Here is a 25,091-nt window from a genome sequence, read left to right as displayed (position 1 = left end):
GTTCGATAATAGGTAGGAACTCTTTCTGTTCATTACAACACATGTTTTTGGCAACGCAACGTCTGTTTGCAGAGGCACCGTTTAGTCAAAGCCAAGTTCTTCACAAAAACCCAATGTCGTTCTTTTCATTCATTCTACCGGTAATCTTTCAGATCATGCTATTCACGAAGGCCTACACCGCTTGGCAATGATCTGAGGTCAAGTGCGGATACTTTCCCCTGAGGCCTTTATCACCACCAACATGCCAGTACTCTCAGACAGCTAGCGGCTTGACTTTACCGTCAGCATCGCAGCTACAGAAACGCCACTGACCTGATTGCCACTTTGGCACGACCTTGTTCATCACCGTCCTACCTAGGCCTTTTAGAGGCGGAAAGACTTCATGCCACATGCCACCCTCAAACTGAACAGTTTCCATGTTCAAGAAGAACACGGGCAGGATGTTGAACATGATGCTCAAACCAACCTGTTTCTTACCTAAAAGAAAAACGCAGGTGACTTAGCAGACGAAGAAGGAACGCGTGCTAGACTATGCTTACCTGCAGCATTAGCAATTTCTAATATGGGAATTGGCTTGTCTGGAGTACTGTACTTCGCAAGAGCGACAATGGCGGTGGTTCAGCCTTGAGGTGGTTCCAAAGCGGCTCTTTGAAGCAATCCATGATTGAAATCAGCTCGTCGCTCTTGAAATTCTCAGCTTTTTCCACGAGATAGCCCCTGAACTTTTCCATTCCACCCTGGAACAGTTCTTGTTCGTGAACCGCACCAGCCATCAAGCCCGTCTGACCCGCATTCTTGTTGATATTAGGGAAAAGCTCCGTTTCTTCGTAGTGATGGTGCGTAGAGACACAGTCAACCCAAGCTAGACAGTAGCCGACAAAGTCCTTCTTATCAGCGAGCAGAGTGAGCCGGGGCGCTGTCTGATATATGCTATTGAAGCCGCGGATGAAGGCATTGTGACTCAGAGCCATGTGGGAAGCCTCAACGGTGAAAGGGTCATCCTGTTGAGGGCTTCAATCAGCAAGCACTCAAATAATTGAGCGGCGGCGTTCGAAGCGGTTTACCTTGCCTGTTTCGAACTGTGGGGTGGCGATCAATGCCAGAGGAGAGTCCGAGTATATGGGAGGTGTAGTGGCAGTCGTAGACATCGCTTTGGCTTTCTTTGTATTTAATTTGGAAGGGCTGTGGTTGTGAAACGTAGTGAGATTCCGATGCTCTAGGGTATGCTATATACGCGCCCTCGAGCACGAGGTTGCGAAAGCTATGTGTGGTCCGATTGGTGGGTTGATCGAGGTGCAGGTCCATTTTCCCAACATCACCAACATTACTACCAACATCGGTATCCTTGAAATTTATCCTCGCTGAAAAGCCATTTGGCGTGCAGATAATAATATGCCGAGGATGTTGCTTGCTCCCAGTCGTTGCCTAGGAGAGCCAGCTCCGGGTCGTGTTTGTTGCTGGAGTGGGGTTGATGTAAGGTCTGAGGTCGAAGACTTTACATAAAGATGAGTTGTTGAGCAGGATAAACTCGAGCAGGATGGAGGATGTAGGATATACTACCGCAGCAGAAATACATATCAAACTACACGAGCCGCGTGGTGGGGCCTTTTCATCCATGGTTTATACAACCCAGATTACAGCGATAGAAGCGGGTCGTGCCGTGAAAAGTACTCAGATGTCGGGGGTCGTCCCCGAGCCGGTCACCGTCTGCAAATGGCCTTTCTTGAGCTGGGTACTGTAGCATTGCAACTGAGCCGCTTGCATATCATTTTTCTGCCCTATTACAGCAAGTGCTATTTACGGCCCACGCTCGCGTATTTGTGACGCTTTTCGTGGACCGAGTGTCCCTCATATTAATTACAAGTATGGCTTATGTATCTGTCTATACCTCGTGCTTTGCTTACTTCTCGTCTGTCGTGACCGCGACGTTTTGTTCTTGTATGTCCCTTAAGGAAAATCATCAGATCTCAAAGTCAACCAACCAGCATGAGCAATTAGGCAGATCTTGCAACAACACCGACGACCGCGCCGGCTCCAGGACAAAGTTCGAATCTCATCGACCTCCCGTCGCAGCAGAAGGCGATAGTTGGAGTGAGCGTAGTCATGATAGTTTTGACGCTCTCTTTCCTGTTCGTCCGCCTATACACAAGTTTTCGATCGACCCGAGCACCAGGGATCCGGATTGAAGATTGTCAGTGCTCCTTCCGATCCTCTTCTATGAAGCCATTGAGGGTCATTGGCTAATGTTGTGAAGGGTTTTGTATACCGGCGGTGATACTTTCCTTTGGTTACATCGGCGTCGTTCTAGATGTAAGTTTCGCAAAGAAGGGGATAGCACTCTAATTTTATAGTAACCTACAATATAATATAATGAAACCAACACATTATTGTTGGCATCTATAGTCTGAACCTTATCATGATGCCCTTTCTCTACCCGAGCCGTGTGCATGTGCAATGTGATAGAGACTATATCCCACCCTATCATTTCTTGCTCTATAAATTTTGCTGCCTCCCACCTTTATGCTTATGCATTTCTAATTCGAGGAGATAAGCAACTACGTCACCCAGATCATCTACATTTACGAAAGTGTTCGGATATTAGAGAATTCAGAACTTCAACTATATCTTTGTTACCGTTATCATGGGGAAACGAGTATTAGTAGGATATGGTATTGATGTGGATGCTGTGAGTGGCTGGTAAGTAACCCATACTTCGCATTCAGGAGTGGAAACTAACCCCACTCTCAGGCTCAACACGAGGACTGGAGCACGAGCAAATCCGACCGATGTATCGCGAGGAATTTTTGGAGCCACCGTTGGGATCGATCGCCTCTTGAAATTGTGGGAGAAATTCGGCATCAAGACAACATGGTAGACAAAAGGCCCTTTCAAACACTCATAACAGATTAGTTAACATGCAAAGGTTTGTGCCAGCACATTCGATCGAATCCTTCCCAGAACAGTTGGCGAAGGTCCGAGATGCAGGTCATGAAATTGGACTTCATGGATATACGCATGAATTTGTGGGAACTCTCACCGAAAAGCAACAAAGGGATATCCTAACTAAATCGATTGATATTCTCACCAAATTTACGGGGAAGAAGCCAAAAGGATGGACGGCACCAGCATGGGACACGTCCAAAAAAACTATCAAACTGCTTGAAGAATTCGGGATTGTAAGTCTCATTATCCCTGCTACTAGATGACGGGACCTGACTCCCGTTTTATAGGAATACGACCATTCATTCATGCATCACGACTCCCAAATGTACTACGCTCCGTCGGGCTCTGAGAGCTGGGTTGAGACCAACGTCGAGAAAGAAGCCTCCACCTGGATGACGCCTATGACAGCTCTCAAGCCATCTTCAATTGTCGAAGTTCCTGCCAACTGGCATCTCGACGATTGGCCACCATTTCAGCTCTCCCTCAAACAAGCATCGACCCACGGCTACGTTGACACCCGCGTTGTAGAACAACTTTGGAAAGACCAGTTTGATTATCTGTATAGGGAGTATGACTCCTTTATTTTCCCGATGTCCATCCATCCGCAGGTCAGTGGGAAACCGCAAGTTAAACTAATGCATGAGAGACTGTTTGAGTATATCAACAACCATGAAGGAGTGGAATGGGTCACCATGGAAGAGATGGTTCACGAATTCAAGGCTGGTACATTTGGGGGTATCGAGGTGAAAGGTGGTGCTGATGTGTAGCGCTCTTTGATTTGCTGACTTGTATTTGGTGCATATAGCAATAAAGTAATTTCCCGAAGATTTTATTGTAGGGGATAAGACGCTGTCTAGATTCAAACAACTACGATTTGATCAGGAGTCCAACTCCCCAAGTGCCACGTACATTACAAAGACATTACAATAATCAAAAATCAAACAGTAATCTTAGTCCCACCAGCCCCATAACTTTGCTGGTATCTTTTGATACAATGGTCCTCGACTCTAATGGGCGCGTACATTGGTTTTTCCCCTGGACCCAAGCACGTTGAAATACACTCAACAATTGTATCCAGAGCACCATCGTTGAAAAACGCAGACGAATATCTGTCATGCTCGCTCAAAGGGCTGATGACCCGGTGCATCGTTGACTTGTAGCGATTGTTGGTCCATATCTCTAGGAGCACGTTAGTGGAGCATTCCTGGGATGGAGCTAATGGGCTGAAAATTTACGCATTAGGTCTCCGATATTGACAACATAAGCCCCTTGGATTGGCGTAACAGCATGCCAAGTTGAGGTGGGTTTGTGGAGCACTTCTAGTCCGCCGACTTTTGGGACAGTTAATTGGAGGTGCTCAACAGGCAAAGGTGGGGGAGGAATTAACCATTATCTTGGAGTAGAAGGGTGAGAGCACCGAAGTCGGAGTGCGCCCCAACCCCTCGAGTTCTTCCCGCAGAGTCTTTAGGGGTTGGTGGATAATGATGCGCGCGACATAGACAAATACCTTGGGGAAGTGTCAGTTCATGCCCAAGTGATCGAAGGATAAGTAAACTCACTATTAGGGTCCGAAGCGAAATAATCAAAGTGATCTTCAGAAAGACCCAAGGAAAGAGCAATAAGCCTGAACATCGTCTTCGAAAGCTGATGAACTGCATCGAAATACTCCATGTAGACATCCTTTAGATGTGGCATCGTCGCAGGCCATTGATTTGGGCCTTCCAAGAATCTTCCCAAAGGCCTCTCGCGCCTGATCGAAAACCCCTCTTTCTGGTCAGGAGTGGCATTTTCGTCTAACTCATCTAATTTCTGTCCTCCGATGCGCTCATACCCTCGATGGCATTTCGAATTTGATTGAGAGACTGACTCCTTGTCTGCGAGAGGAAGGGAGAAGAACTCGGCGATTGCTGCGAGGTAGCGGTCCTGAATATCCAACGGGACAGTGTGGCCTATGACTTGAAGAAAACCTTGATTCTCGAAGGCGTCACGAATCTCGTCCGCAACTTTCTGCTTCCCGACTGCGTCTCCAGAAAAATACGGTGAGATATCGACCAGTGGGATATGAATGTTGCCTGCATCTTCAATAGAACCCATCTTGCAATTAAACAGATGCCTTGAACTAGATAAGTGAGGTACTTTCTCTGCCCGCAACGGACTAAGATTTAAGAAGATAGTGGTGAAGAGTTTGATTATCATAGGATCGCAGAAGAAGAATAGGAAAAGCTACATCAAAGACACGATTTGATAACCAGGACGAAATCTCCAGAGCATGGTTGGACAATCAATTGTTGAGTGTTTTCCCACTTGGTCCTCCACTCTTGGAAACGATCAGCTCTCGAGAAACTCTATCATAGCACGTTCGGAGGACGGTGCCGATACCAGTTGAAGCTTATCGCACTCTCGCACCCAGTTACCAGTGCCAGTACTATCCCACTTATCAGCTTTGTCTTGTAAATTTCCTTTATCAGTCGGTCTTGAGCGTAATGATCGCCACTGGGGCATGTTAGGCTGGGGAGTTTAGTATCAAGATCCACCCACAATGCATGCAAGAATTGGATGGCTGATATCAGTTCTCAATATAAGATATCAATTGTGAACACCCGGAATTTGGATTCCTTGTCGGTGCGGATCTACAAATGCATCTTGCGTCCCTTCTCATATACCAATGACAGTGTCTCCTTTACACTTAAGAATTTCAATCACGGGTGATAACTTCTCCTGAATCGTGTTTCGTTCAAGAGGCTTTCCGCAAAACCATACGAGAGACCACATCTCCCACTGATCTCAGCCGGATTCCGAAGAAAATGGCAATCAAAGTTCCAGGCATCCCTGAGCTTCGGCTCCACAGTCCATTCTGGCAAAAGTCAGTTGCCCTTCTAGTATTCTAGCTGAGAACTAGTGGCTAATACGGACGAAGTATCATTATGGGCTATCTGGTTGCGCTGACAGCTGGCCTGTATGTTGCTCTGAATCTTCTAGGTGCCGGCGGCGGACGACCCAACAATGCACAAACGGTCCAGATTGTGAACGCTACCCTCTGTTCGGTGTGGTTCTTCTCTTCTTCATTCGGCGGCAGTGTCCTAAACACCATCGGTCCAGCTGTCACTGCTCCTCTCGGAGTTTGTGGCTATATGGTGTATGTGGGAAGTCTTTGGTATTTCGACGCCACGGGCAAAGAAGGCTTTCCCATTGCTGCTGGTGTGCTCATTGGTGTGAGTAATTGTCGCCTTGTTCCAAAAAAGGTCGAGATCGTCGAGCTGACAATCCCGAGATCGGTTCCGGGCTGGTTTTTGTTACTATGGGATACATAGCTATGTCATACTCGGAAGAAGACAATCGAGGATCGTTCATTACAATGTCCATCAACATTCAAGCATGTGGATCTATTGTGGGCGGGATAATTCCCCTGATCATCAACCGTGACTCGGTATGTTGATATCCGGTAGGGCTGCGAACACTGCTGACGAATGATAGACTGTTGCTGCTGGGGTGCCGCCATCGGTCTATATAATCTTCCTGGTTTTGCAAGGCACCGGCGCCGTTGCTGGTTTCTTTCTCCTGCAAGACCCAGCGACCATAATAAGAGACGACGGCACGCCCATTGCGGCAATCAAAGCTCGAGGGTTTGTGCAGGAACTCAAAGCCAATCTTGAAATTTTCACAGATTGGAAACTGCTCTTAATGGTTCGTTGGATCAGCCACTGCGATTTCTAGTATGCTGACGGCAAAAGGTTCCGGCTTTCCTGCCTGCTGAGTGTTTCCTCGTGTACGGCGGCTCGGTCAACGCATATCACAATAATCTGAGAACTCGATGTCTCTTAGGATTTATCTCGGTCGTCCTCCAGGTTCCATTCGGATATGGCCTACAACTTATCTTGGACCACAAAGCCTGTGAGTGCTTGATGCGGAACTCAAGATTAGAGATTGAGAGCTAACCGATTGTAGGGCACCGACGGACGAGAGCCTTCATTGGACTTGCTGTTGTGGGGATCCCACTCATCGGAGCCTGGATTTGGGAAATTGTAAGAACGCGAAACTACGATCGCCACGCAACCCCAGGACATCTCACAGACTGGACAGACGGCGAATTCGTTGCCATTTTCTTCCTCTTCATGCTCAATTGGATTGCCTCTTCGCTCTGGCAATACCTTATTCGTAATGACTCTTGTTTTCTTTCCCCTTTTCTTTTGACCAAGATTGATTGGAAGTCTGACTTCGGGGCAGTCTATTATCTGGGATGCTTTACCAACTCACCGCGAAAAGCGGCAAATTATGCAGCAAGTATTCCGCTGGTCCCTAGCAGTAATTCAAGCCATCTGATAGATAGAATAGGGTGTGTTCCGTGGCTTCCTCGGTGCAGGCGAAGCTATTTGCTTCGGGCTTGACTCGATCGGCATTCCGTACATCAAAGAGGCGGGTGGCATCTTCGCGTTCTATACCACTGGTGTGCTTATCTTCTTGTACATGGCAGCGTTCCACATTGAAGAAACAAAATATTTTAGTGGCGAGGAGGATGTTGTAATTCCTAAGCATGTGCTAGAAGAGCATGCTGTTGTCGGTAGTCGCGGAGACGAGAATCAATCAGGTTCAAAGGATGGAGAGACGCAACAGAAGGGTTCCGCTTTAGAAAAGGTGGCAGATGCCTCAATTTAAGGAGCCGATCGTGCTGTTTGGAATCTCCTGTTGATTTAGATGATTATAGACAGGAGGAAGGAACGTAGGATTTGATCAAAGAAAGCACATGGCGTAATTGGTGCCATGAAGATCCTCCGTTCTATTGATCGAACTCAGAGTCGGAATTGATGTACCATTTCTCTCGCACGGATGAATATAACCACTTGTGGTTATCTGCTGCCAAGTCCTGTGGGATGGGAAATGAACCAAAGTCAAACATCGAGTCTAAAGTCTTCGTGAAGTCCCACAAGATTGTTTCTTCGTATTGCAACAGCGTGGTGTAAGTGCTTTGAAAGCCATGCCCTAGCATTGATCCCTCTAGATCGTGCGTCGTTAAGGTGGAAAGGAGCTGTTGGATAGCAGCATCGCTTCGGAATATAGGTAGTGATTCCAATCGCTCCATATTGATGATGTCTCTCTCGTGTTGTCAAAATATACGCTCGTTGAGGCGAGTCATTAATATCGAAATATTCTGTGCGCCCGTAATATGGACACGCTCTTCCCATGTGCGAAAAGGTCGATCAGAATCGGAATCAAGGCGGCAACACGTGGGGAGCCGGCACCGGAAAATTCATTTTTCCTTCACCGCCTCTGCTTGTTTCAACGATGGGAGGATGGCGACGGTGCATCCTCACCTCACCTCACTTCGGTATCTTCTTCACACTGCGCAGATCATTCAACAGCGTCATTCCCATCCTTTCACCATGGCAAGAGGTCTTCAAAAGGTGATCCTCCTTACCAATAACGTCCCGTGGTCCTGTGCTAGCGTGGGCCTGTGGCTGACCTGACTAGATCGAAGCTCAACAAAAGGCTCTCGCAGCCAAGAACAAAGGCGGCAACTCAATCCTGAAGAAAGATAAAGGTCATCGCTTTACCTGCGTGCGTTAGACCCTCAGCATATATCTTCTGTGCAGTTATTGAACATTGATAGGCTGAGTGCAAATCTGAGATCGACAACAAGAATAACATGGCCATCCATTGGGAAGCCAAGCATCCTAAGCTGGCTACACCTACTGATGACTTTGCCTCAATGGCAAGAGCTCCTCCACCACCAAACCCAGCAAAGCCTTCGAAAAAAGTGGTGGATCCTTCAAAGAAATGAGCTGGTAGATGTGCGGAACTTTAAAATGTAAAGATTGTATTTGACAGTGTGACAGATGAATAGAAGTGAGGGTTCAGAAGTGTAATGTTTTTCTCTGAAGAGCTAAGATAGAGGAGGAGAGGAACTCCCTTAGATGGTTGGGGACCACAAGAAATGCAAATATGGAATGCGATCTCCCTTAATAGCGTATCACGTGACAGACATGTGACACAGTGCCTACCAAAATCTTCAAATTTCAAAAATGTTGCAAGAATACGATTAAATTGGAGAAAAGAAAATCAAACTTTTTGCAATGGCATTTTCTAGCTACATCAGGGCCATAAAATATTTCGGAACACTTGGAACCTACGTTGATAAATATCATCAATGAATCGTAATGATCTTAATCAAACGTTTCTTCTTTCAGACATTTCGCATGAGTAACATGATACTACGACGCGGCATCAAGAGATTCAATCCACTGTTGAACTTGTATTCCCAGCGTGCGTTGCCAAAATTAACACGCAAGATCTCCTCAGATGAGCCATTTGAAAGGTTGTCTGCATATCAATTCCACAGTGACACCATTCCAATTCAGTAGTTGTCGGGTACAATGCACTACAAAGAGTTTGGCGAGGAGGCGTCATGAAGCTCCCTGAGCGGGCATGTGTTGGCTCAGACTCGCTACATTGAGGGGCTTGTTCAGGACCCAACTCGCTAGTACCTTGGCGCCTCCTGAAATTTAGCGAAAAGCCTTTCTTTCTACTTTCTACAGTGTGATCCCCACCTCATCTGTAATAATAAGTCTATAAACTCTAAATACTCATAGTACAACTCTTGAACAAAATTATATTGTGACATCCTTCCGTTCTCTATATTAAATCCAATATCATTATTAATACCTAGCAATTTTGATTCGTTCCCAGTGCACTCGGCAACGGACCGACATTATCATCATGCAATTGTGAAGCCATAGTGCAACCATAGTCTGGCTCGCACTACTCTTCAATTAAATCGAACAGCTACCAAAATCTAAGAGCACAGAGCTCAGCCCAAGGAATATCATACAAAAGACAGAACAGCAAATATGGTCTACCATTTCCCAGTAGACCACTGTCGCAATCGCCCCCATCATGACATCTTATGATCCGCTTCAGGGCATCGGAGAGAGCTGGGGCCCACCACGCCGTAAGACTCGGGCTCTCGATTCTGGCGGCTCGTGTAGTTTTGGTCCAACAAGCGTGTTTCTTCAAGGCTGGGGTATCGGTAGATGCGTTGTTCGTAAGGGTATTCAACGAGCCGGGCACAGCTAACTCGTTGTGATTGGGGGCTAGGTAGGTAGAAAGACAATCAAGTGCTTTCTCAAAAATTCTTTGGTCCTGTGTCTAGAACCTGCATTCAGATCGCTTCTTCTAATTTACCAGTCAACGCGTGGAATCTACGCCTGTCTCCGAACACGTCAACTCCAACTTTCTCTGCAAGAAGATCTGGACAGCTGAACACGACGATTTTTCCTGTTTGGTCTGAACAGAACGCGATTCCCTATTCCACATAATATGTCATCCTGCTAAATTTAAACCCGGAGCATACATTATTGAACCTGGTAGTAGAGATTCCGCGATGGATAAACGTCAAATATGAGGCGAGAAAGAGGTTTCGTCCACATACAAGCCTCTCCTGTGCAACTTGCTAATTGAAAGTGGTACTAGATTTCAAGAAGAGTACCTCTAAACCCTGTTAAGTAGGATACAAATAATGTGGAACCGAGATACGTTCGTAATCGATTTGCATTCAAAGGATATATGTGGAACTATGGCGTTTTTCCCAAGGCGAGAAACCCGCTTTGTACCCAGGCCAGACTGTGAAGTGTTTACCAGCACGAAACAGACATGGGAGCATCCTGTGCATATATTCCCAGAGACTCAAACACATGGCGTCAGAGATCCTCGAGATGCATGCGATATCGTTGAGCAGGTCACGTATACAGCGCAAATTAAGCAGGTCAAGATACTATCATAAATTACTTGAGTCACCCAAAGAAGTTAACACCCGCCTTGATAGTCTGATAGCGGATATCAAAAATGCTCGTAGTTTGCGCTGCAAGCAGGGGCTCACGGTGCCGACACCATATGCGTAGCCCACGGCCATATCTTAACAGCATTGGCATTGAGGTGATCTGGCGCGTCTCTGCAACACGTACCAAGGACGTTGCTTGAGACAGGCGGTGTCATCGTTCTAGAGTGTGTATGATATTACGTTAGCGAGACCTGTCCATAACAAGATGACTTACCATGCTCTAGGTAACGAACCAGGTATCATTCTTGGCGAAGGTGCCTTCGCTCTATGCATAGGCGGTTGCACAGTAGTATAATATCAATTTGTGTAAAAGTTAGGACATTAATGATTGGAAAATAAATCTTCAAAATAGTCATGTTCGGTTTTTAAGTGGGTTTCTCCGCGGTGATCATGAATATCATACAGCACTTCACGCGGAGTTAATACGATACCTCCGAGCTCTTTTAAGTGCTACACACTCTACACCACATAACTTGGTATAAAACTCTGGCGACATGAAGATAATTTTACTCTTTGTCCAACATTCTATTCCTTTTTCATCAATTGTAAAGACGACATGGCTCACATTGAAAAAGTTGCAATTATTGGCGTGAGCTAAAAACCCTCCTTGGCAAGTTTATTGAATAGGAGAGCACTGACTCAAATCTCTAGGCTGGCGGTAGGATTGGGAGTGCATTTACTAGAGAGATCCTTAGGACTGGCAAGCACGCAGTCACTGCCATCACCCACAAGGACAGCAAGACTGCTTCTATCCCAGGGCTTAAAGTGGCCGTAGTGGATTACGATGATGATGCATCCCTCATCCCAGCCCTCACGGGGCAGCAGTTCTTGATCATCACTCTCTCGATGAACGCACCAGGAGACCTGCATGCTAGAAGTACGTCAAACTCTTCTTCTGTTTAGTATTCAAGATCATCTTCAGGAGCCGCATATCAAAAAACAAATGTTCCGTCTCCTCGAAGGAGCCTATAGGCTCTACACTTATGGAACAGTGTAAACTGATCAGTCAATAGTCCTCAAGGCAGCGGGAGAAGCTGGTGTTTCTTGGGTCATGCCGAACATATATGGTGGCGACATTCAAAACAAAGCTGTTATGGAGGAGACCCTGAACGGAAAGTCCTATAAAGCACGCTTGGCCGAGTTTGAGGGAGTAAATGTGTCTCGGGTGGTATTGGTCTGCGGATTCTGGTACGAGTTTGGCTTGGCATCCAAGGAACCCTTCTTTGGATTCGATGTCGCTGACAGGAGCTTAACGTTTTATGATGACGGTAACACCAAAATCGATGTCAGCACTGTAAGCCTATTCTCATACAAATTACTGTGCTGTTCTGGAGCTTCGGAGATGGGAGCTGTCCCAGGAGCCGAGCAGGAGAGCAAATATATCCTGTTCATTTGGACGCTCCTTACTGTCCCTTTTCTCTTACTGTGCTAATTTGTTGATCAGTGGGACCAATGTGGACGTGCTGTCGCAGCTTTCTTAAGCCTGCCCGTGGACGGTCCATCACCGTGCATGGCAGATTGGAAGAACAAGCCACTTTATATCAACAGTTTCAAGGTTAGCCAACGGGATATGCTTGATAGTCTGAATCGAGTACTTGAAACTACAGACAGCGACTGGACGATCGACTCTGAAGTCACAGAGGTGAGATTTAAGAGAGGCCTCGCAGAGCTGCAAAGTGGTAACGCCATGCTTGGATTTCCGACGGCATCGTACGCCCGAATCTTTTATCCTGACGGGGTCGGTGATTTTGGGTCGAGGTGGGGACTTAGTGATAGATTGCTCGGACTGCCTCAGGAATCTCTTGACGATGCTACGAAGAAGGTTGTCGAGATGGTGAAGAACGGATGGACCCCCTTTTAGGTGTACGTATGTACGTTGAATTGTCGAGAGATACGATGCTAGTGAGGAGAAGCCACTAGGTGGAGGTAAAAGAATAAGTTCAGTTCAGGATGCTCAATAGTGTGATAATTATTATCCTCCCGTGGCCACCTGCATATGACACTGCATTGACTCCACCTGACGGCGTGTGCGCGATTTTGCGGAAGAGAGCGACTTTCTGGGTCTGGAAGCCGGACTTAAGAAAGCAAGCGCATTGATTCAGGGCTAGCGAAAGCGAAGAAGCTTCGCATAGCCCGACTGACGGGGATATCAACAGTAACCCTTCCAGTGGATTGTCCTATAATTGGTCACAGATGCAAGCAGGCAAATACATGCGCCGCCGCCACAACTTCCCGCGTCAACCTGGCTGACATAATCAACGCCTGGGAACCTTATCGAAGCCCTCTTCTGTCCTCCCATCCTCTCCCTTCTCATTCTCCCTCATATTCGTTCTCCTCTCAACACACAGTTCAGTTCTGGAATCAATTATTGCGTTGCATACCTTGTCTCTTGGACATCTCAGGAACTCCAGCCATCATGTCTTTACTGTCCCATCTTGATATGATTCCCACCGCAGCGTGGCCTCTCGGACTTGGTCTCCTGGTCACTTCCCCAATCCTGTTCGGCAACGTTGGACTTTCACTCGTCGGCCCCGTTCCAATCATCAAAGAAGAGATCGGAACAAGTCGACTAAGCAAGCAGGACAAAGTTAGGATCTGGTCGTTGTTCTTCAATAGTTCAGCAGTGCGTATCCAATTTAAGATTTCCCACTCAGACCGATGGTATCACCATAGATTTAATCGATTCAACAGACTTATATTGTTGGCGGTACCTTTTTGACTGCAGGACTCCATGCCATTGCAGCATTCACTGCACCGGATCACTTCATTCGCAATCTCAGCATCATCTCTGCACTCTCATCTCTTAGTATAATCCCTTGGACACTCACGGTGATTATGCCTACGAACAAAGCACTACTTCAGATGAACGAAAAGCAGGAACTGTCAAGCCAAGAGTATGTCAGACTTCTCTTCTATTTTGTGTTCATTTCAAAGATCTAGATTTTCGGGCTAAGCTAGGGGATTTGCTGCCCAAAGCTTTGACAGATGTATCTCAATTACTTGGATGAGCTTCTCGGTTTGTAGAACTCTGTCAAAGGTGCTTTCTAATCTGTTTATAGAGAGGGCGATGTGATGAGGTTGATAACGACTTGGGATACCTATCACAAGGTGCGCTACATCGGCTACGGAGTTGGTTGGGCAACTGGGCTAGCAGCACTTATGGCTACTGTCAGGATTGCGTGAGACCTAGAGCCTGAATTGGACGATATGCAAGGCTCAGATTGGTTGAACAAGTCTTGGTACCGAAAGCAAGCCTTTTCATGTTTATGTTAATCAGATGGTCCTTTTTAGTAAGAATGCGATCACTGTCGAGTGGACCATTATCAGGATTGTTATGCCTAATCAAGTGACAAATCAGAACGACAGTTCTCTCTCTGTGTTCAAGAATATTTGTACGAAGTAGACGAATGATCATTTCCCAGTCGTTCGTGCCTTCCTTCGAGCCGCCAATCTAGTACAGTTTTTCTTAACACAAGTACGTTCAGTGATTGTAGTGGCATCGGAAACAAACTCCTAGCATAACCAAAATTTGCCAAATCATAAATCAATAACATGTCTCAGCTCACTGTGTCCTCCTATTCGCGCTTGACTCGGGCTGTTTCGTCTTCAGCATATGCATCCACGACGCAGGATGAAAAGTCTCTTGCTTTTACACCATTTGCAAAGAGAACATCCAACTCCTCGTATGTACGTCGAAAGAATGCCCAAATGAAGCACACAAAGCAAGTCCCTCCCCAAAAGAAGCCACTCTTGCCTTTCCAATTTCCCTCTGTCGGATTGATCATGTAGGGACTGACAGTTGCGCAGACAATAGCGGAAAGGTAGTAAGTAATTCTTGCCAAGCACACGCTCTTGTTGCGTAGCTTTATTGCGGATGTCTCACTGATGATGGCGTAAGAGACCGGTCCAATGGTAGAATAGTAGAGGAACATCCAAAACATCACTATCCCTGCCTGGGCATAGCTGCTGCCACTTGAACTTGACGCCGCACTGAGAATACCCACCAGACACAAGAAGCAAGCCGAGAGGAATAGGCCACCAACAAAAATCGTCCGACGACCCATAGCTGCGATTAGAAACCATGACAGAATAGTTCCTATTGAAGCAAGTCCAAGGCCGCCGACAGAAAACTTGAAAGCTTCGAATCGGGCACTCCTGCTTGTTCGAAGAAGTAAGTAGGGTTTCCACCCAACTGCAGCCCAGAGAAGATCTCGGCTCCAAATACGACACATGCAATCTCCGTTCGTCGAAGGTCAACTCCTTTGAAGCAGTGAAAATAGCTTGTACCAGTCTCAACCTCCAGCTCAATTTCGTGAGTATGAACCATCATTGCAACAATTTGTTTAGCATCAGTGGATGTCATGGACTTTGAAGTGAGCCTCATGACCGTTTTCTCTGCTTCTTCGATTTTGCCTTTGGATATAAGCCACCATGGTGACTCGGGAGCGAAGAAGAGGATGCAAAAGAGCGGTACAGGCCAAGCCCATTGAACCGCAAATGGAACCTTGTATGCCCATTTACTATTGACTGGTTGGAAACCCTCCATAACGCCCGCAGCAATGAGCTGACCGAAGGCCCAACAGAGATTGACATAGACTGTCAGATAGCCACGAAGCGCTACAGGGCAAACCTCGGAGGCGTATGCAGGCGCCATGGTTGCGAAGACTCCCCATGGAAGTCCACACAGTATCTCTCCGACAAGGAGCATTTCGACCGAGGTGGCGAAGAAAGAGATGAAGATGAACCCAACCACTGCGACAAGGGAAGCAAGGAGAACCCGTCGGTACCCAAAGTAGTGGACCCAGTAGCCATTGGCAAGTGCTCCAAAGATTGCACCAATGTTTGGCGCATTGCCAAGAGCACTTTGCCAAGGTGCGGAAAGCTGATACTCCCCTATGGCCGGATAGTAATTTCCGTATTTCTTGAGGAAGGCCTTCTGGCCGAAGAGAGAACCCATGAGGACTATGTCATATCCTTCCATGATAATGGCCAGGGATACAAACACAGACCACATGATTGCTCTCGGGTATTTCTTGATGGCTTGCTTTAACGTCAGATTGTGCTCTGCAATGGTCGCCTGTCTTCCATCCGCAGTGACAACCTTCCAATCGTTGGCAATGGCGGACTCTTCGCCGGCAGTAGCCTCCATGTGGCCCAAATGGATATCATTGTCTTGTTTCTCGTCGTTTGGATTCGGAGACGACATGATGGGCACGGCAGGGGATGGTTGAATAGGGTAGGATGGTAACTTTTTCGTTCGATATATCGTCTGTGTGCGAATAACAAGATTGTAAGGAAGGTATAATGTTCCTTGTGATAATGTGTCTGTTTCTTTGGCAGAAGATCGGGTAAGAAAAACTGAAAGCACAGAAGAAGACAACGCAGAGTGTTGAATTGAGGTGAAGGTGTCTGGCAATGCAGAATAGTCTTCTATTATATAGAACAGTGCTCTAAGTCTCACAATATCGTGGAGACCCCGCCTTCCCCCGGACTGGGGACAGGGACAGTTGCTAGTGCTGGAAGGGGTCAGGATTTGCGGTCCCGACAACATGGTTGGATCAGCCGGCGGCTCACGCCCGAAAGGGCAGTCGGACCGCCTGCTTCATTCAGTAGTGGGATGATCAGTATTAATTGAAGCTAGAGTGAGTAGGGCAGATCCCACATGTGCTTCGAATAATTTCCATTCTTTCTCGCGGATCTCACGAGAACATCGAATGCGAGATTTTGGGAAGTATTAAAGTCGACGAGGAACCTCGTTAATAGGAGAAAGAAACCTATTAGATACTGTCTTAGGTAGTGATTTATGCTCCTTCATTTCTTCATTCCTCTTTCCCCTTTACTCTTTAAACTCATCTGCCGCGGACTTTAAGATGCTTGACTCGGAGAACAATTGTTTGAACTTTCGCTACAACGGCGAGCATCTCCAAATTGAGGCTTGGGGGCCTGGTGCTTTTCGCGTTCGCAGCACCAAAGCTCAAAGCTTCCCGCCAGAGAATTGGGCACTATCGCAGGAAGTTCCCGATTTGAAGCCCACTATCACCGTCCCGGCTGATCAGACGACCTTGCGCGGCCCATCTATATTCAGTGTTGAGCCACTACAAAAGATCAAAGATTCATCAATCACCAATGGAGCAATCACGGCATTTGTGACAGCAACCGGAAAACTCATTATCAAGAACAACATTACCGGCAAGCAGATACTCGAAGAATACGCCCGGAACAGACTTGATGTGTTTGATCCCAAGACTTCGGCACTGGAAATTGTCGCAAGAGAATTCAAATCCCATGGCACAGGCGCGGCAGACTATCACCTTACCTACCGTCTCGAGTCACAATCTCAAGATGAAAAGCTGTATGGCATGGGACAGTATCAACAGCCGTACCTCGACTTGAAAGGTTTGGACATCGAGCTCGCCCAGCGAAATTCTCAAGCAAGCGTTCCATTTCTTGTGAGCAACCTCGGGTATGGTTTGCTCTGGAACAATCCTTCGGTTGGTCGTGCTGTCTTCGCTCGAAACATCATGACGTTCGAGGCAAATGCAACAACGGTTCTCGACTTTTGGATTGTGGTAGGGGAAACACCCAAGGAAATCATGCTCCGTTACGCCGACGTCTCTGGCCATGCTCCAATGATGCCTGAATACGGTCTTGGCTTTTGGCAGTGTAAGCTGCGATACCAAACACAAGACGAACTATTATCGGTCGCCCGCGAGTACAAGAAGAGAGAGCTCCCACTGGATGTGATTGTGATAGACTTTTTTCATTGGCCTCTTCAGGGTGAGTGGAAGTTCGATCCCCAATTCTGGCCAGATCCAGACGATATGATCAAGGAGCTCAATGATCTCGGCATCAAAATCCTCATCTCCATCTGGCCAACCGTCGATCAGCGCAGCGAAAACTATCCTCAAATGCTGGAGAAAGGTTACCTTGTGCGCACTGAGCGAGGAGTTCCCATCGCAATGGATTTCATGGGTAATACGATACACGCAGATTTCACCAATCCAGATGCAAGGCAGTATGTTTGGCAGATCGCCAAGAAAAACTACTTCGACAAAGGCATACGATGTTTTTGGCTCGACGAGGCCGAGCCGGAGTACAATGTGTACGACTTTGACAACTATAGGTATTGGAAAGGCAGCACATCGGGCGTCGGAAATATATATCCTGTCAACTATGCTCAAGCATTCTTCGAGGGCCAGCTAGAGGCAGGTCAGAAATTGGGTGGACAGGACGGCATTTTGAATCTCATTCGATGTGCATGGGCAGGCTCCCAACGATATGCCACACTAGTATGGAGTGGCGACATAGCGAGTTCGTGGAGCAGTTTCAGGAACCAACTCGCTGCAGGTCTCAACATGGGTATGGCTGGAATTCCCTGGTGGACCACAGATATTGGAGGCTTCCATGGCGGTATCACAGCAGATCCAGCGTTTCGCGAACTGTTGGTACGATGGTTTCAATGGGGCACTTTCTGCCCCGTTATGCGGCTGCATGGCTTTCGAGACCCAGTCCAGGCCAAGGTCGGTAACGGCGGAGGAAGTGAGTGCCGTAGTGGCGCTGACAACGAAGTCTGGAGTTTCGGCGATGACAATTATCCGATCTTGGTCAAGTACATGAAGTTTCGAGAGAGATTGAGGGACTACACGCGGAACTTGATGAAAGAAGCAAGTGAGAAGGGAACACCTGTGATACGAGCCATGTTCCTGGAGTTCCCCCATGATGAGGCATGCTGGGGAAGAGAATTTGAGGATCAGTACATGTTTGGTGGAAAATACTTGTGTGCGCCCATCATGGAGCCTGGGGCTACGCAAAGGAAGGTTTATCTGCCAAAGGATGCTAGATGGGCACTGTTGAAGATAGGAGAGGTGAAGGATGAGCATGTCAGAGAATTTGATGGTGGACAGACCGTCGTGGTTGAGACTAACATTGAAGATATGCCAGTATGGGTCAAGCTATAGCTACATCTCGTATCAGCGCACTAATTCAGAACTACAAGATAATTCTGCACTCTTACTACACCATCTCGTGTGAGTTTGGCACTCAAAGCACTATTTGTCATATCCAACATACCTAGATTCCATTTTCCCTTTGTCTTCAAGACTTGAAGGTCGGGTCCCACCGCTCGGGCACCACGCTCCTGATTTTTACACAGTAAAAACTAGGTAGTATGACTAGACTAAGAGATCTCAACCCGTAATTCCAAGACTAGCCATATGATGAAATTCTCCAGGCGCCCAAAAAACTCCTGAAGTAAGACACTGGCAGTTATTTGGCATGCCTCACGACAGGATAGTACCGGATCGATCCGCTTTGCTAGGAAGCGGGGTAGGGTTCGGGAACTTAGGGAAACGAATTCGAGGATGAAAAGCTGAAAAGCTTCGGTGAGGTGAATGTCAGGTAAGCTGTTATCCGCCTTAGTGGGAATAGATCTTGGCATACTATTCCCAGTCTGGCAGTCGGACCGCCGACCGACGCTATACCTAGACAAAGCCTTTCAGCTAGTCTAGCCATTGGTATTTCTCATCAAAAATCCAGCTGATCATCCGACCAACATGCAATAAACTCAGACCATGGAAATTTCCCTGATTTAGGCTGAACATGACAAGTTGACCTTCAGATCTGATTGGCGCAACTTGGGTAGTCCTGCTTGTTGTCTAATAAAAGTAAAAACTGAGCATTTGTTGTTGCGGAGAAACGTGGAAGCCTGTCCCGCAAGTCAGCAGTGCTCGCTTACAGGGCCTTGTCAGGGGACACCCAAGCTATGGCTCCCCAATACGTCGAGGGCGTCTCAGCACTTGAGTACTGTCCTCAGAGTGTAAAGCATACTCGCAGATGTTCTTCCAATGGAATTTATGTAGGCAGTGGTTCATTGCTGATAATACGCATGATATTGATCATAGAATTTATCCAATGGAGCTTTTACCACCATACTTTGTCCCCGTGATGCCGTGTCCTGACTCCTAAAATTCTTGCAACTGTGTTGCATAACTATCGACACTATTAGAGTCGTCCAAAACTTCATTCAGAAACAGGGTCCCATCGGACATCACATCCTGTAAGCTCGTCGGCATGCCGAGGTCGAAAAAACCTTCGAAGAAAGAGTGTTGGTTGAATCCCTGGCTGTACTCGGCGCTTCCGAACAGGGTTGGGAAGTCAGCGGCAGGTGCTGCAGCTGGTGGGAAGGCAGGGGGCATATGTTGACGGGTCGTTTGAGATAGATATATTCCTGGATTAGGATATATCGGTGCTTCTGGATTGAAATTTTGAGGAACTTCGGATGTCTGCACACTTTGAGCAACAGTAGGTTCCACCTCTTCATTGGAAACAGGGTCGGTTGAATTCAGGTCATCGTCGGTTTCTGCACTGGTTCCAGGAGTCATGATTCGCGCCCTGGTGAACTTGGCTGCACCAACGCGCCCGTTGAATGCATCTCTACTGGCTTCTGTATCTGCGTCAATACCAGTCAGGAGATTGGTAAAGTCCTGTGCTCTGGACGAAGGCTCTTTCAGACTCCTCAATGCCACTCTGCCTAGCTTTGCCACCACCTCCGTGTTCTGCCAGCAGGAACTTAACTTCTCCAGGATCTGAGAACGTACAGCGACGTCTTTTTGCGCAATTTTCCGTTCCCTTTGCGCATCTCGTAATACGCAGAGTCCGCCTGTCAAAGATAGGGTGGCTGCGTACGGAATTACAGGTAAGGGAGGTAATTGCGTGTGGCGATTCTCAGACATCAGTGTCTGAATTCGATCGCAGGCAGTAATACGACGTTTGTAGGATACGGATCCAGGCTTGTTATAGCGACACGAGAGAATAGCTACTACTTGAAAGCATAGTTCCAAAGCAACTTTGAATGCGTGTCAGCATAATATCTAGAATGACAAGACTGCTAGAGTTGCTTGCTCACCCCAGTGTGATGGCTGGAACATACGGGCTTCCAAGCCATCAGTGAGCTTTGAGAACGAGATGAACTCGTCGCCCCACTCGATCAGATTCTCGGCTACTACGGGTCGGTATAGATCAAACACCTCCCCTAGCAGGTCTCCAAGTCTGAGCCAGATGGCCATCACCTGAAGTTGATGGTCAGATCCTAACGGTGGTCGAGCTAGTTGTATGTCTCTATCTCTAATCATGATCGGCGTGCAGCTAATACAGGCATTAAATCGATCAAGACTCCATAATGACCACCATAGCATGCTGAGCTCGTCCTCGGTCGAGCGGCCAGGCCAGTGAAAATGTATCTTCAACGCCCAGACCAGCTGTATGGCCTGAGATAGATGCGCGGAAGAATCCTCTATGCCGTACGTCCCATCGTTGTACACATGCAGAAGAGCCAAGATTTGGATCTTTGTAACGCGGTTTGGCTCAAAATCAGCTTTCATAGCAGCATCAAGGCCAATATAGATCTTTCTCGCAAATTCAATAGGAGTTAGCAGTGCTCCCTTTTCGGACAGTCGTAGATATGGCACTGCCTGTTGAGTCTTGCATGCCACTAGACAGATAGCTTGGATCAGATATCTCGAAGCCTGCCCGCTAGAATATTGGCGAAACAATTTTCCAGAATCGAGGATTGGCAAGAGACCATTGATACTGGCGATGTAAGTCGTCACCAGTACATCCTGCGTTGCTCTTGGAAGGATTCGGAAAGTACCAACAGACCTCAGGTAGTTCCTTTGGGGCTCTGTCAAATGTGCATGGCGCACATCGTTGTCAGGAACACATTCTGGATTGCTGGCCACGCCGACTGATATCCTATCAGAGGCCAGTGCATCCACATGAAGTAACTGTTCGTTGGACAGTTTTAAGGATGAAATCTCCGGTTGAGAACCCTGTGCTACGCCTCTGGCACTTGATGAAGCGCTGTCCGATCGCGATGTGTGCTCTGCATCCCGCTCCAGATTCTTATGGCTAGCGGCAGTCGGAGTTGAAGATGATGAGGTGACATGAGGAATATCAGACTGGGCTGGGGATTGCCCTGGCCGAGTAAAGGTATGGACGCAGCGCTTCTTGTTCTTGGCACATGTTCGACAGGCTTTTGCTGCCCTCTTTCGACGAGAAAATTCGGCAGTATCCACTTCCCAGACAACCTCCATTTCGATACTGTACGTTACCACATCAGGCCGATGCATACAAAATCGTGAGAAACGAGCAAGCGGCGGGCGGGCGGCGCGATGCCCTTATACTAGCAGCGGGCCGGAGCACGCGCTTACTGTAGCTCGATAAAAAAAAATCGTAGTTTACTGTACGTATCGTTTAGTCGTTAACGCGACTTCTAACCTTACTTTCCGAGACTATTCGCGATTTTATAACTTCCTGCCTATCCTCTCCATATCTCCTACTTCGTCGCATCAACAGGGTCACATAAACCCCTTGCTGGCGTGGTTTAAAGACTTGCACAATTGCATATTGCGAGTCACAGGATGGAGCGAGGCTCATCAAGCAACGCACGAAAATAACGACAATAGAGGAACCAATCGAATGGATCGAAGTTTCACATTGCGCGCCCTCCTTAGTGTTCTTGTCAATCTTTCGAACACCTCTATGGGCTTCGAATCGGCTTTGCTGCTTTATATTATGAGTTTGGAACGGTGGACCAACGCCTCAGAATCAGCCTTTATTTAAGGATAACAAGACGACAGCCTTTACATAACTGCTCTTCGTCACGACGGTACGACCACATCGCTTTAACCTTTTCTTCCTTCGAATCACCAATTGAGGTTTTAGCGTCCTGTTGTTCTCTCGTATTCGTTTCACTGGTTGCGGAATTCTCATCGCAGTCATCATCTGGCGTCGGAAGTAGTGTAGCACTCAAAGTAACAGTATCCTCCGTAGAAAGGATAATTGGTCGGCCTACTTGCCACACTCTGGGATCTTCCACGTGTTCTTGCAATCGTTCCCCTGAATGCGTACCTAAAGTGGTATTTTCGGTTTTCACGACCTGCACCCACCCTTTGAAGTAATCATCCTGTACTAGGTCATTCCACTGATGAAAGGGACGCCAGATGCGAGTCTGGTCAGCGGTGCCCAGATGTTCCATAGAGTTCTCGCGGCTGTTTCTTAGAACCTCTTGCCACCAAGTTTCCCACGAAAAGTAGAAGCATTTCTTACACCGTCGGCAGGTCGATCGTTCGTTATAGAACGAGGAGGAGAATGGGAACCGGAACAACACTATGAGATCTTCCTTGCGCCATCCTGAGTCTGTTAGCCTCGACTTCTGTTGTATTTCACGTGCCGTGTACGTCTCTAGATCAATTCCGATATTCTGCAAGATGTTGCGCCAATGCCAGAATGCACCAGAAGAGTGCATGGCGATAGACAAAGGTGTCTCCCCTTCATTTGAATAGAGGTCTTCATGACCAAGATCGTGTGGACTGTACCTTTTCTCGAGAAGTTTTCCTACCGCTGCTGAGATTCCCGGTATCTGTTCGTCTAATACTTCCCCAGTTAGCCTAGCAACCAGACGATGCAGCGCACCAAAGCCGCTGAAGTCAGATACATTCACCTGAGCTCCGAGTTCGGCCCAGATCAAGTCCACTAGATCAGGTCTCCCTGCCCACAGCGCGCGGTGAAGCATATCTTGCAGTCGACGCGGTGACGTCTCTATACTCTTGCGGATTTCTGGACCATGAGTTTGCAGGACCCAAGCAACTGCAGGAGTTAATGCACGTAGACCGAGCCTTTCTGAAGAGCTTCCAAGCAAGCTTATAATAAGATCCCACCCAGTCCCATCTGCATGAAAGCTGATTTCATCGACCCACGGACCCAAAAGGTCGATCGGCTGGGTAGAGTTTACGAGATGGTTACCGATAGGACGCCTGCCATGTTCGATGCCTCGTATTCCTGAGACAAGCTCGAGCATTGTACTTCGGCATAACAGTCAGTTGCGGTTTACTTTCGATCTACTCATTTGTACCAACGGACTTACTAATCATTGCTTTGTTCTTTGTCTCGATGGGATCGGATGGTGGTATTCCGATTACTTCCATGGTCTAGCAACCATTTTACGGTCGGAATATGCATGCTGTAGGCAGCCCAGGCTAAGGGATTGTTGAATGTTCACTCATTGTGCAGTCATCATAGACTATTATGGTTGAGCATATGTTGAGGAATGGATGAATCATTACTCTTAGTTGGTGTAGTACTAGTTCAAGGGTATGATCTAATGCATGATGCAACGACTCCTCGACTGATGACACCTGTCATCAGCTAGTGGGTTCGAGCATTATATAAAGCATGAGGACAACCCTGTAGTTTTAAGAAATCAAGTCAGTTATCACACGCGAATATCGACAGGTTCTGCGCCCAGTTTTTAGCTCAACTCTTTTACTGTGAACTTAATATTCGAATAAAACTGTCACAAAAGTCGACTACCTACTTTTTTATATTCTAATTACTAACATTTACACACACTCCTTAAATAAACATTTTATTATATTATTATCTAAATTATTCTTTAATAACTTTAAAATTAAACTATTAAACGTGTTACGGATCACCTGGATCGCCTGGCTAATCGCCTGTCACCTGACCTAATCGCCTGCCTAATCGCCCGCGACAGAGGCCAGGCCGGGAATAGTGGCGTTCCCTAGCTTTAAGCCTATTACGGCTTAGCTCCTCACATGACATCCTTTTCCCCTGGCGTATATATATCCAAATTTTCTCTTCATTTATTTTTTATTTTTTATTTTTTTAAATTTTAAAAAATAATCGAATCGATATGTCACGACTCTCTCCTTACCCTGGTAAGGTCACGTGGGTTGGTATGGTGAATGAAGTAAGATAAGGCAATGATGTTGTAGTTAGGAAAACTTAATTAAGTTGAGCACGAAGCTCCTATCTAACGGGTGACAACCTAGGGTTATATAGAACCTGAGTGTCGTGGAGTAAAACCCCCTCCTGGAGTTTTACTGTACCTTAGAGTTTTACGGGAGGGTAAAACTCCATCACGTGACCCACCGTGCAGCCTGAGGCCCACTAGTCCCGTGATCGTGACACGATATTTCGTTTACGTACTAAACTTTTTATTATATTATTATATTATTTAAAAATTATTAAATTTTTTTTATTTAAAAAAATATTTTATTAATAAAAATGTTACGATCACGGGACTAGTGGACTATAGGCTCAGCAAGCGAGGCTCCCCGATTGGTGGTGGGCCTTGGGGTCATGTGATTGGATCATTTAGATCTTATAGATCTAGTACCCTTAGATCGTGGGATCGCTGATCCAGCTATAATCCAAGTTTCTTATTGTCTATATAACTCTGGGTCGTCACCTATTAGGTAGGAGCTTTGTGCTCAACTTGATTAAGTTTTCCTAA

General features: G+C 46.9%; 10 protein-coding genes across 10 annotated transcripts; 6 read left to right on the top strand and 4 right to left on the bottom strand.

Moving 5' to 3' along the window:
* Nucleotides 1–253: 253 nt before the first annotated feature.
* On the bottom strand, nt 254–1,148 carry LY89DRAFT_702512 (uncharacterized protein; the record flags this gene model as incomplete). The annotated part of the gene is made up of 3 exons (XM_018217260.1): nt 254–477; nt 593–1,001; nt 1,065–1,148. The coding sequence occupies 3 exons, from the start codon at nt 1,146–1,148 to the stop codon at nt 254–256; spliced, it is 717 nt and encodes a 238-aa protein (XP_018061434.1).
* Nucleotides 1,149–2,545: 1,397 nt separating this feature from the next.
* LY89DRAFT_712181 (glucose 1-dehydrogenase) lies at nt 2,546–3,786 on the top strand. The gene is made up of 4 exons (XM_018217957.1): nt 2,546–2,697; nt 2,749–2,871; nt 2,924–3,176; nt 3,231–3,786. Exons 1-4 carry the CDS (start codon nt 2,642–2,644, stop codon nt 3,708–3,710), a joined length of 912 nt encoding a protein of 303 aa, XP_018061433.1. The 5' UTR covers nt 2,546–2,641; the 3' UTR covers nt 3,711–3,786.
* Nucleotides 3,787–3,880: 94 nt separating this feature from the next.
* LY89DRAFT_601887 (putative gibberellin 20 oxidase) lies at nt 3,881–5,037 on the bottom strand (the record flags this gene model as incomplete). Its single annotated transcript, XM_018210222.1, has 4 exons — nt 3,881–4,122; nt 4,179–4,274; nt 4,331–4,450; nt 4,503–5,037. 4 exons carry the CDS (start codon nt 5,035–5,037, stop codon nt 3,881–3,883), a joined length of 993 nt encoding a protein of 330 aa, XP_018061432.1.
* Nucleotides 5,038–5,747: 710 nt separating this feature from the next.
* On the top strand, nt 5,748–7,596 carry LY89DRAFT_601886 (uncharacterized protein; the record flags this gene model as incomplete). Its single annotated transcript, XM_018210221.1, has 8 exons — nt 5,748–5,806; nt 5,861–6,155; nt 6,215–6,370; nt 6,418–6,627; nt 6,675–6,834; nt 6,889–7,098; nt 7,168–7,235; nt 7,276–7,596. 8 exons carry the CDS (start codon nt 5,748–5,750, stop codon nt 7,594–7,596), a joined length of 1,479 nt encoding a protein of 492 aa, XP_018061431.1.
* A 725-nt stretch (nt 7,597–8,321) lies between these two features.
* Nucleotides 8,322–8,719, top strand: LY89DRAFT_743076 (uncharacterized protein; the record flags this gene model as incomplete). The annotated part of the gene is made up of 3 exons (XM_018220917.1): nt 8,322–8,342; nt 8,410–8,496; nt 8,549–8,719. The coding sequence occupies 3 exons, from the start codon at nt 8,322–8,324 to the stop codon at nt 8,717–8,719; spliced, it is 279 nt and encodes a 92-aa protein (XP_018061430.1).
* A 2,611-nt stretch (nt 8,720–11,330) lies between these two features.
* Nucleotides 11,331–12,701, top strand: LY89DRAFT_766888 (oxidoreductase CipA; the record flags this gene model as incomplete). Its single annotated transcript, XM_018221737.1, has 4 exons — nt 11,331–11,363; nt 11,426–11,651; nt 11,788–12,068; nt 12,219–12,701. The coding sequence occupies 4 exons, from the start codon at nt 11,331–11,333 to the stop codon at nt 12,633–12,635; spliced, it is 957 nt and encodes a 318-aa protein (XP_018061429.1). The 3' UTR covers nt 12,636–12,701.
* A 342-nt stretch (nt 12,702–13,043) lies between these two features.
* LY89DRAFT_691886 (DUF1772-domain-containing protein) lies at nt 13,044–14,156 on the top strand. Its single transcript, XM_018216426.1, has 3 exons — nt 13,044–13,397; nt 13,466–13,668; nt 13,834–14,156. The coding sequence occupies exons 1-3, from the start codon at nt 13,215–13,217 to the stop codon at nt 13,955–13,957; spliced, it is 510 nt and encodes a 169-aa protein (XP_018061428.1). The 5' UTR covers nt 13,044–13,214; the 3' UTR covers nt 13,958–14,156.
* Nucleotides 14,157–14,349: 193 nt separating this feature from the next.
* Nucleotides 14,350–15,923, bottom strand: LY89DRAFT_702506 (sugar transporter; the record flags this gene model as incomplete). The annotated part of the gene is made up of 2 exons (XM_018217258.1): nt 14,350–14,870; nt 14,906–15,923. The coding sequence occupies 2 exons, from the start codon at nt 15,921–15,923 to the stop codon at nt 14,350–14,352; spliced, it is 1,539 nt and encodes a 512-aa protein (XP_018061427.1).
* A 721-nt stretch (nt 15,924–16,644) lies between these two features.
* On the top strand, nt 16,645–18,732 carry LY89DRAFT_766872 (31 glucosidase; the record flags this gene model as incomplete). The annotated part of the gene is made up of 2 exons (XM_018221736.1): nt 16,645–16,815; nt 16,879–18,732. The coding sequence occupies 2 exons, from the start codon at nt 16,645–16,647 to the stop codon at nt 18,730–18,732; spliced, it is 2,025 nt and encodes a 674-aa protein (XP_018061426.1).
* Nucleotides 18,733–20,298: 1,566 nt separating this feature from the next.
* On the bottom strand, nt 20,299–21,462 carry LY89DRAFT_566089 (uncharacterized protein; the record flags this gene model as incomplete). The annotated part of the gene is made up of 2 exons (XM_018208538.1): nt 20,299–20,618; nt 20,679–21,462. Coding segments are annotated over 2 exons (1,104 nt in total), but the record flags the coding sequence as incomplete, so codon positions are not given.
* Between the last annotated feature and the right edge of the window lie 3,629 nt (nt 21,463–25,091).

The sequence above is a fragment of the Mollisia scopiformis genome (genome assembly GCF_001500285.1).
Source record: "Mollisia scopiformis unplaced genomic scaffold LY89scaffold_38, whole genome shotgun sequence".
In the NCBI taxonomy this organism is placed as follows: Eukaryota; Fungi; Ascomycota; class Leotiomycetes; order Helotiales; family Mollisiaceae; genus Mollisia; species Mollisia scopiformis.
This window is presented reverse-complemented; position numbering and strand designations above follow the sequence as displayed.